Here is a 10,492-nt window from a genome sequence, read left to right on the forward strand (position 1 = left end):
TGAGCTGGTCTGAAAAAGTTTCCTTTTTCCTGGAGGGGAGGGATGGGGGTGGGTTTTCCATCTCCCCTGCTCTGGAGTGGTTTCCATCAGAGCAGAGAGAATCTGTAGAGGCAAATTCACTTTTTATGATTTACAGTCCTGTCTTCTGGTTTCTTTTTAAAATTTGCAAATTGGTTTTACCGCTGGAGCTCTGCAAACCCAAGTTTGCAAAGGTGAAATGAATGCATACGCCTCTCAGGTCTTGGTGCCTATGTCCTGCCCTGGCCAACCAGAAATGCCAGTTTGGCTGGGGTGTGGAAACAATTCCGATGTACACTGTTGCTTGGGCAGAGTGGAGCCCAGTGGGTTGTGGATGGGCCGGGAGCCCTCTGCTGGGAGGTGAGAGCTCTTGCAAGTACAGCCTTCCTTGGGTCCTAAGTTCTATCTAGGTAGAGCTCATTGTCTGACTGCCATATGGTATTCAGTGAACTTCATTAGGTTGTCTCATAAAACAGAGGCAGTTATGGTGGTTTACAGCACCTGTGGCCTAGGCAGGTTGTTTTTTAAACATCTCTGTACCTCTGTTTCCTCATCTGCTGAATGGGGATACTAATTGATCCCACACCTTAAGATGATCCTACATAGTAAGACAGGGTGTGCAAAGCTCTGGCACAGAAGTGCCCCCAAATCATTAACCATTATGATGGCATAGGTAGAGAACCCTTGATCTTGCCCTGACCAGGTTCTCTCTGTGAAGGGAGGGTCTTAATGGAAATGTCAGGATCCTCTGCAGATATTCTGGTTCTTGGGGAAAGAGAGACAAGGGTGACTAACACCAAGTCATCCAACACAAGCCTGGGCCTATTGTGTGGCTCTCATGTGGGTTTTGGGGTAAGCAAATGGGACCCAGGGTCATATTAGAAGAGGGAATGACTCTCTGAATGTCTACCTGATGTGTAGATGTGTTAATGGCTAATAGACCTAGAATCAGTGTTTGCCTGCATCTTTAGTAGATAACCTCACGTTCCCTTTTCTAAGCAGCCAGTGTGAGTCAGGGGAGGGGCTGGTGGACGGGAAAGTGAGACTGTAGGGATTGGAAATTAGCTCTCAGCACGGGAGCTGGAGTATGCTTTTCTTTAGACATTGGTTCTCAATGGGGGGCATTTGGCCATATCTGGAGACATTTCTGATTGTCACAACTAGAGTGCTACTGACATCTAATGGGTAGAGGTCAGGGATGCCACTAAACATTCTATAATGCATCACACAAGAAAGAATTATCCATCCGGCCAAAGTGTTAATAGCTCTGAGGATGAGAAACCCTACTTTAGACCAAGCTCTAGATCAAGCTTGGAAAAATATTCTGAGAATAATCCTCTCCCCATCCCATAGGGCCATTATAGTGTATAGAGGTGCTCGCAGATGATAGGAGCTTTAGGATGGTAACCAATCCCTTCTAGTTCCTCAAGCACCAGCCAACAAATTCCTCTGATCATCGTAATGGCCAGTAAGGCCCTAAAGGACTGTACCTCCTTTCGGATCTTATCTCCCACTTCTCTTCAGCACCTCAGCTTTAGCCATCCTGGCACATTCCCACCCCAGGGCCTTTGCACTTGCTGTTCCCTTTGCCTGAAATGCTCTCCTCCCAGCTATCTGCATAGGTTGCTGCCTTCCTGCCTTCAGGTCCTTGCTGAATTGTCACCTTCCCAGACAACCCTATATAAATTTGCAGCCCCACTTCCACTAACTCTTTGCTCTCTCTGTTGCTCTTCTTTGTTTTTCTCCATAGTGCTTTTAACCTGAAGACATACTACATTCTTTACTTATTTGTTTACCTCAATCTCCCCTCTTTAGGGCATAAGTTCCGTGAAGCAAGGATGTCCATCTGTTTCATGCCTAGAAGTCTGACACATAAGAGGTATTCAATAAATATTGAGTGAATGAATGAATAAATGATGAATAAATAAATAACTATTCCAGTTATCAGCACAGTCTTGTAAGATGGATTAAATACCAGTCTTGGTGTCAGACCTGGTCTAAAATTCAGCAAATTTTCCAACCTTTCTGAGAAGTCTTTGCCTCATATGTAAGATGGGGACAGTGAGACCAAGTACAGTGCCTGGAATACAGATGCTCAATAAATGGCCACCATCATCATCATCTTCATCACCATCCTCATCCATATCACCATCTTCATCATCACCATGATTATCATGTAACCTGCTCCCTGGACTCTTGCTGTCTCTTCTTTAGGGGTACTTCTTAAATGACCCTAGAGATAGCTTCTGATATACCTCATTTTGATTTCTCCCACTAAAGGTAGCTTATTCTTTTCTGCTTGCCTCATTCATGCAGAACATTATGGGCCAAAAGAAAGCTCATTTCATTCCGTCATTCATTCAACATCTCATGCATGCCTACCAAGCACAATGCCAGATGTTAGTAATCAAGAGGTGAATGAGATTTGGCCCCTGTCCCCCATGAAGCCCACAAGTTAGAAAGCAGTTTCAATACAGTGTGAGAAGTGCTATGAAAGGGAGGGTACAGAGGGTTGCGTCATCATGGAAGGGCCTGCTAGCTACTGTAGGTGCGAGTCAGGGGGGGACACAGCCTCCTGACAAGGTGGCTTCATGAGCTTAAACCTCACAGTCGAGGCAAGGAAATGGAGGAGGACACAATGGTCAGAGGGAATTGTAAGTGCAAAGGCCCTGGGGCTTGAGCCAGTGTGACCTATCCAGCAACTACAAATTACTCAGAAGCTAAAGCATAGCTCTCAAGTGAAGTGGGGAAGCTGGCTGAGGCTAGTCCAAGCAGAGGACACTGTAGCCATGTTAAGGAGTTTGGGGTCTTAGAGAATCACTGAGGGTTTTTAATCAGGAAGTGACCCAATCAGACTTGCATTTTAGGAAAAAAATATCTGGGGCGCCTGGGTGGCTCAGTCGGTTAGGCGGCTGCCTTCGGCTCAGGTCATGATCCTGGGGTCCTGGGATTGAGCCCTGCGTCGGGCTCCCTGCTCTGCGGAGAGCCTGCTTCTCCCTCTCCCTCTCCCTCTGCCTGCCGCTTTGCCTATCTGTGCCCTCTATCTCTCTGTCAAATAAATAAAAAAAAAAAAAGAAAAAATATCTCTGGGTGTGCTGTAAGGACAGCATTGGAGGGGGTGGGCAGATGCTCTAGGAGGCTGCTGCAGTGTTTCAGGTGGGGAACACTGGCTGGAATGAAGGCAGTGGCAAGGGGGTGGGAAGACTGAAGATTGCAGAGGGCTTTAGGAGGTGGTTTAAACAAGGACCTGGTGATAGGTTAAATGGGACAATAGAGAGGAGTCAAGAATGACCTTGAGATTTCTGATTTTGACATTGGGTAGAGAGAGGTGCTGTCGGTTAAGGCAGGGCATGAGAAAAAGCAAGTTGTAGGGAGCAAATAAAAAATGCTGAGTTCTGTTTTGAACACATGTGGCATTGGAGACACGTGAGGAACATGCAAGAGGAAAGGTCCCATCGACCATTGACTCTTGAGCCTGGAGTCCTCAGAGAGCTAAGAAAGTGGGCAGCAGCTAAGGATTTGAGAGTTACTATACAGTATGTTCCTGGGACAATATTGGAAAAATCCTTTTTGTAAAGAGCCTATTTATTCCTAGAAAAAAGAAAACATTTAAAATGCTTTCCCCAAGTGATTAGTTTTTTCCAAAGGTCACTTTAGAAGGCCTGCCAGTTTTTGAGAACTCATTTTGATTTAAACATGTATTGGAAGGAATCAGATATTCAAATGTAATGAGCCTGAGTGTCTCTTTTAGATAACAAAGTCTCTGCTGGTGTTTACTGCTTTGAAATACCATCTAGTGGGAATGCTTTAAGTTTCAAGTATTCAAATTGGTTGTCATTTAATGTCATTAAAGAATGTAAAATTGGGGGCACCTGGGTGGCTCAGTTGGTTAAGCAACTGCCTTCGGCTCAGGTCATGATCCTGGAGTCCCTGGATCGAGTCCCGCGTCGGGCTCCCTGCTGGGTGGGGAGTCTGCTTCTCCCTCTGACCCTCCTCCCTCTCATATGCTCTCTCTCATTCTCTCTCTCTCAAAAAAAAAAAAAAAAGAATGTAAAATTGGTTGGCTCTCTATGTAGCCCCAGATTCAGCGTCAATCCCCAAGTTATGTCAGTTAAAGCCCTAAAGAGCCACGGACTCCCCCTTCTGCCCTGATTAAAACAGTCACTGGGCAGAGATTTGCATTCTCATGCAAACAGGACAGGTTCCTCTGCCTTGTTCACCTGCTGCGCCATTTTTGGAAGGGTAAATGTGTGTTGAGATGTACCTTGTGTCATGCAAGGCGTGTGGCTCTAGTTCCTTCAACATCGAGGGTCCAGGATCAGAGATTAGGACCGCAGCAAAAAAAAGAAGACGGATGTCTTCTTCTTGGATGTCTGACCTGTGCTAACCATTAGCTTACAGTTCTACAGTAGGTAAAGTAGAGCTGCAGGGTTCTCAGTTCTTCCCTGAAGGAGACCATGAAACAGATGTATAAGTGGTGGCCCACGTCCTGGGGTGGATGAGGGATGTGGGGAATCGGCTGGAGGAGTCAATCAGCAAAGCAGAAGTGCCTGCCCTGGTCACAGGCTTGTATTAAGAAAATGGCCCAAACCAGATCACCCCTATAAGGTCTTGTTCCATGGGCTTGAAGTAAAATCCAGCATGCGCCCTGGCACAATGAAAGAAACCATTAACAGCCTGGGCTAGATGGAGGTCAGAAGCTTGGAACTATTTTGATGGAATTTTATGCATCAGGCATGCTCTATGTTGGATGGAAGCAAAAATGACCCAATCAGATTTTCCCTTCTGGGAACCATCAAGGTTAAGGGCACAAAAAGAATGTTTTTGTTCCACGTTGCTATGAAGAGGCTGCACAAGCCAGCTGAGGAGGCTCTGGGACCCAGGGCAACCGAGCTGCTGAGGCTGTCACATACCCAAACTCCCCCACTGAAGTAACACCACTCAGAGAGACTGCACTAAGAAGAGACTAGGAGACCTGAATTTCAGACGGGGGACACAGACTCAAATGCTACAGGGGCGAGGCAGGGTATGACTGTGGGGGTTGGCTGGGTAGGGATGTGGCAAACTGACAGGCATGTTTTCTGATCAAAAGAAAAAATCATTACTCAGCTCCAGCTACTTGTCACATTGCAAGAATGTGGGCCCATGCCTCTAGATCTTCTGTTTCTTCAAGAGCAGATGTAAATTCAATTTTATGTGACATGTGAAATTCAATTTTTAAAACAGTGCACGGCCCAAACATAACCCCCCTGCTGGCTGTCTTCAGTCCATGGGCTGCCTGTTAATCCTTGATTTCAGGGTTATGGGAAAGAAGAGGAGCCATAAAGACCTGAGAAGTGAGCCAGAGAGATCAAAGGGAACCAGAAGAGAATGGGCTCATGGGCACCAAAGGGCAAAGGGTCTCAGGTTGGGGCTGCAAAGAGGTCAAGGAAGGTGAGGACTGACAAGTGCCTATTGGATTTGGGAACCAGGTGTCCTTGGAACGTTAACCTGAGCAAACAGTCCATAAAGTCAGCCTCATGCAGGAAATCGTTGTTGACATTGCTGCCCAGAAGAGAAGCCTATTCCTGGTGGTTTAGTGTCTGGAAGAGCTTACACAGCCCAGCCACCTCCCAGCCAAGCCCAACTTCAGGTTGTGTTTGAATCAAAGGCCGTGTCAAGGTTCCTTTAAGGTGCAGTGTGATTAAGGCAGAAAATGCCATGTGTTCCCCAAACCCTGCTTCTTTTTCCTTTTCATTTACACTGCCAGACTGAGTTTCCCAGCCTCTCCTGCAGAGCTGCAGCCCATGGAACATGGGCAGAAGTTACACGTACTTCTCACCCTGTAATGTCCGAGTGAATCACCTGGGACTCCGACTCAGTAGGTCTAGAATGGGGCCTGGTATTTTGCAATTCTGATGAGCTCCTATGTGATGCAGGCACTGCTGGTCCACAGGCAGCACTTCAAGGAGCACTGATGTGCACCATTTCCAGGGCTGGCCTGGCTCAGAAGCATGTCCTCTGTCTCTCAATCCATTTGCTGGCTGGAGGCAGAGGACTCAGTGGAGTACTCTAGGCCCTAAGTGATGTTTGAGGCACTGGATGGAAGCAGCCTGGCTGACTGAATGACTATATGGAGCAAAGCTCCTCTGCAGACCTGCCTGAGACTAAGATTTAAGAAGTCAACCTTTACAAACCTAGATTTGGGAGTTGGTATAGCAGTTAGCTTTCCCTAACACAGTGATCTTTAAAATATCTAATCAAAATAAGAACAACGAGGGGCGCCCAGGTGGCTCAGTTGGTTAAGTGTCCAACTCTTGATTTCAGCTCAGGTCATGATCTCAGCGTCCTGAGACTGAGCCCTGCCTTGGGCTCCACGCTGTGCATGGAGTCTGCTTAAGATTCTCTCTCTGTCTCCTTCTGCCCCTCTGCCTGCTTGCACGTATTCTGTCTACATATATATTTTTTTAAAAAATCAGAACAACAAAAGAGTTTGGGTACAAAAGTAGGCAACCAGTTTTAGAATTTATTTCATTAAAGGACTTCATTCATCTACCATTAAAAACTCAGCTACATTATGCAAAGAACTAACAAGATATTTGGCCCATTTAAGTTAGCCTGCAACCTTGGATCTTGTGGCAAATACTGTGAATCAACCATTCCTGGACCATAGCGATAGAAACCTAAAACATTGTCCGTTTCAGACTCCTCAGGTTGGGAACAGCCACGGCCCAGTTCTAGCCAATAAGATATAACAAAAGTCACTGGTGGAGCTTCTGGAAAAGTTCTGATTTTTTTTTTCCAAGGGACATACTTAGCTGATACGTATTTTGTCCTTTTGCTATTTGCCTGTCCCTCTTTTCCCCTAGCAAAATGCACAATACATCACAAGAGGTACCTCAGCCATCTTATGACCACAAGCTACAACATGTCAGGGGTGATGCACGAAGATAGATGGAGCCTGCATTCTTAACACCATGAAGCTGCTAGGACAGCCATTGACGGCCTATCCCTGGTCTGCATTTAAGTCATCATTAGCAGATTCTTTATTCCTTGAAGCTGAACCCAGTCCTAACTGACAGAAAGTTGATGATCTGTTTTGTGCCCCAGGGCCACGGGAGGATGAGGACTCATTTACTGAACATCTTCCCTGTGTCGGATCTTTCACAGATACCCTCAGTCAATCCCTACAATGACTCCACCACTTCTGTTATTCCCACTCCACAGATGAAGGTGAGACACAAAGAAATGTACCCAAGGCCACCTATCTAGGTCATGGCAGTATTGGGTTTCACACTCAGGCTGGCCTGGCTCCCAAACTTGTATACTTTACTCCAAACCTTGATGTCACTTACAGACAAAAGTGTGTGGGTGATTCAAGTTAAAAAACAAATAAACAAACAAAAAACCCACAAAAAAACACTTTAGGATTTACCAGTGCTTGGCATGTGGTCTTTGATAATTATTGATGCCAGCAACAATAGATTTCAGAGTGCTCACTCCACTGCTCTGGCTGCAGATTGTCCATCACTGGGCACCACTGAGGGGCCAAATAACAAAGATTTCTCTCACTTCAAGCCAAACTTCAAGCTTCAAGATGCATTTGCATTGACCTGGAGACCCATGTGCATTCCAGGATGCAAGGATGCAGGAGCCAAGACCAAGGAGGCTGCCCAACTGGTTTGCAGCCAAAACCACCCTTTCTGAGGACAAGTCCAAGCTGTCACTTCTCCGTGAGGCACCCAATGTATACCATTTTAGACTCTTCTAATGGCATGAATATCATTTTAAAGAGTTTCTCCTGCTTTGTGACAGTCCTGACTTCTGACAAAGTCTTTGAGAGCAGAAACCAAGACCCCTTTTCTCTGGGGCTCCCAAAGAGCCCACCCAAGGCCTGGCACTGAGTAAGCTGAGTAAAAGTGGGGTGAATTAGAATGCAATAATAACAGTTTCTGCCCAATGAATGCTCACTAGGCACTAATGACTGCATGTTTGAGCCCATTTTCATCACCACAACAACCAGCAAGGGAAAAATCATTAACGCTTTTGTGCAGAGGAGGAATCTCAAAATGATGATAAAAAGAATGACAGCCAATATATTCTTAAGCTCTTACTATGCATCAGGCACTGTGCTAAGCACCCTAGGAATTATATCATATTATTAAATTCCCCATTTTACAGCCAAGTAAAGAGAGGCTCAGAGCGATCAAGGTCACCTGCTCAAGGTCACCTCGCCAATAAGTGGCAGAGCCCAGATTTTGAGCCTAGGACCGTGAACCTCTCATCCCAGTACATGCATTGGTCAGACTGGAGAGGAAAGGAAGCCTGTGAGGGGTCAGTGTTTGAGGAAGACAAACTGACAGACGGGAGAAAAGGCTACACCAGAGCATCAGCCAAGAAGAGGGGAGGAGAGGCTGCATGGAAAGGGGTAGCACCCACCCTGCACTGCCCTGCCCAGCTCTGGAACCTCAGGTACTGCCTGGCCTCCAGGAACCTGGGTGCTAGTCAGGCCAGGTACAACCTGGAAGCAGGCCTTGGGGATTGACATGGATCCAGACACTCCCCAGGAGAGGCTCTGAAGGATTCTGGAATCCAGTGTTCACATCTGCTTTCTGCACCCTTGCAATCCTTGCAGGTGGGAAGTGGTGTAGCACAGCGTCTGCGGTCCCCACTTGTGAGCTGTGTGACTTTGGGCAAATCGCTTGGCCTCTTTGAGCTTCTGTCTCCTCAGCTATAAAATAGGGAGACAAATGGTGCCACCACACTGGCTTGTTGTGAGGATTAACTGACTTAACAAGTAGTGGGGCACTCAGGACAATGCCCAGCACACACAGTAAGTGCTGACTATGTGAAAGCTGACGTGAAAATCCCTCCTACCCTGCCCCAAGGCACAGCTCTGTGCCCAGGGCCTAAGGAAAAGAAGAAATGTCTACTGATGCAAAGAACAACAGTCCAAAGAACAAAAGTGGACAGGCAGAGTTCAGATAAAGGTGATGGTCTGCAAATTTTTGCTTAAGAGCTTGCCCATAACTGCCACCATTTATTGTTCTCTGGTTGCATTCTAGCTACTTGACATATTACCTCATTTCATCTTTACAACAGCCCAGTATGGTCATGATGCTCATGCCCATTTTACAGAGGGGAAAGTTGAGTTTCAGAATATAAAGATACCTAAGAGTAAAGCTTGACTTTTTACCTTCAGTGGGACTGAGGAGCAACATATAAATCAAGATTAAAGTGGCAACATCGTTTCTTGCAAATTGCTTAACCTCCCTGGACCTCAGTATTCTCATCTAGAAATTGGGAATGAGAGTATATACATACTATTTTAAAATATGTTAATAATATGTGTTCTTGTGTGTTTAGCAATATATAAAATTCCCCTGGCTGCCAGGAGCAAGGAGGCAGATCTCACCCCACCCGTCTCCCACCACCCAGGAGTGGGGGACACTCACGAAAAAGCACCATGAGGAAGCGGGTCTGGTTCAGCATCTGGGTCAGGCCAGCAGGTGTTAGCACTAGCAGGTTGCCTTCCTCCACGATATGCAAGGGCTGGGATATGTTGATGCTGTCTTCTTTGACGTCCTCTGGCAAGCCCTGGACAGTGGAGACGCAAGAGGCCGCTAGCAGCAGGGACATCCATAGCAGCTTCATGGCTGTCCTTCAGGGGCACAAAGAGGAACAGGAGCCCTTATCAGTGCAGGTGGCAAGTGCCACGTCATCACTCCCTGCCCAGCCAGTTTATGTATGGAGAACATGGCCTGAGCATGGCCCACTGCCTCCCTAGTGGTGCTCACAGCTTGGCAGTGGCACTGGAAGAGAGGCAAAGTGTTAGCTTAACTTCAGCCCCTGTGTAAATTGCACAGGAATAGCTCAGAACAGCAGGGCCCCAATCAGAGCAGCAAGAATCCAAATTGCACTCCAGCCACTTGAGCCCACTGGCTCCCCCAGACAATAGGGAGACTTTTGCAGAGATGAGTCCCACTCCAGAGTCCTAGGGTGAGCCTCTGAGCCTCAGAGATAACTGGTCCAATTCCCTATCACAGCCTCTGCTTCATGCTCCTGCAGCTCCTACTTGAATGCCCCTTTATGATGGGAAGCTTACTACCTCATTTCCCATTAATGTACCCCATTTGCTATTTGAACAAATTTTCTCAACTGTAAATATTTCCTTTAAAAGTCATAACAAAAAGTGACATAAAAAGTCACACTTGTAAAAATCCCAAACAATACAATAAAAAGGTTAAGTAGAAAATAAAATCTCTCTCATAATCCCACCTCTGAGAAAGCTACTATTAACAGTTTGGAATGAATTCCTATACATGTTGAAAATTCCTATATAAATGCACATTTGAATGTACAATTTTAAACACAAATGGAGTCAGCTAATGCATATCGTTCAGCATTCTGATTTTCTTAATAATATGAAATATGTCCTATATATATGAAATATACCCTGTATATATCCTATAAAAGTATAAAAGTACATTTTAGA

General features: G+C 46.0%; 1 protein-coding gene across 1 annotated transcript in view; it reads right to left on the reverse strand.

The window, feature by feature from the left end:
* Positions 1–9,651, reverse strand: part of PDILT (protein disulfide isomerase like, testis expressed) — a 34,040-nt gene extending 24,389 nt beyond the window's left edge. Inside the window, exon 1 of the mRNA XM_021698291.1 lies at positions 9,453–9,651. Coding sequence (XP_021553966.1) covers positions 9,453–9,651 — 199 coding nt within the window. The remainder of the gene's footprint in view (positions 1–9,452) is intronic.
* Positions 9,652–10,492: the final 841 nt, after the last annotated feature.

The sequence above is a fragment of the Neomonachus schauinslandi genome, chromosome 5 (assembly GCF_002201575.2).
Source record: "Neomonachus schauinslandi chromosome 5, ASM220157v2, whole genome shotgun sequence".
Taxonomy (NCBI): domain Eukaryota; kingdom Metazoa; phylum Chordata; class Mammalia; order Carnivora; family Phocidae; genus Neomonachus; species Neomonachus schauinslandi.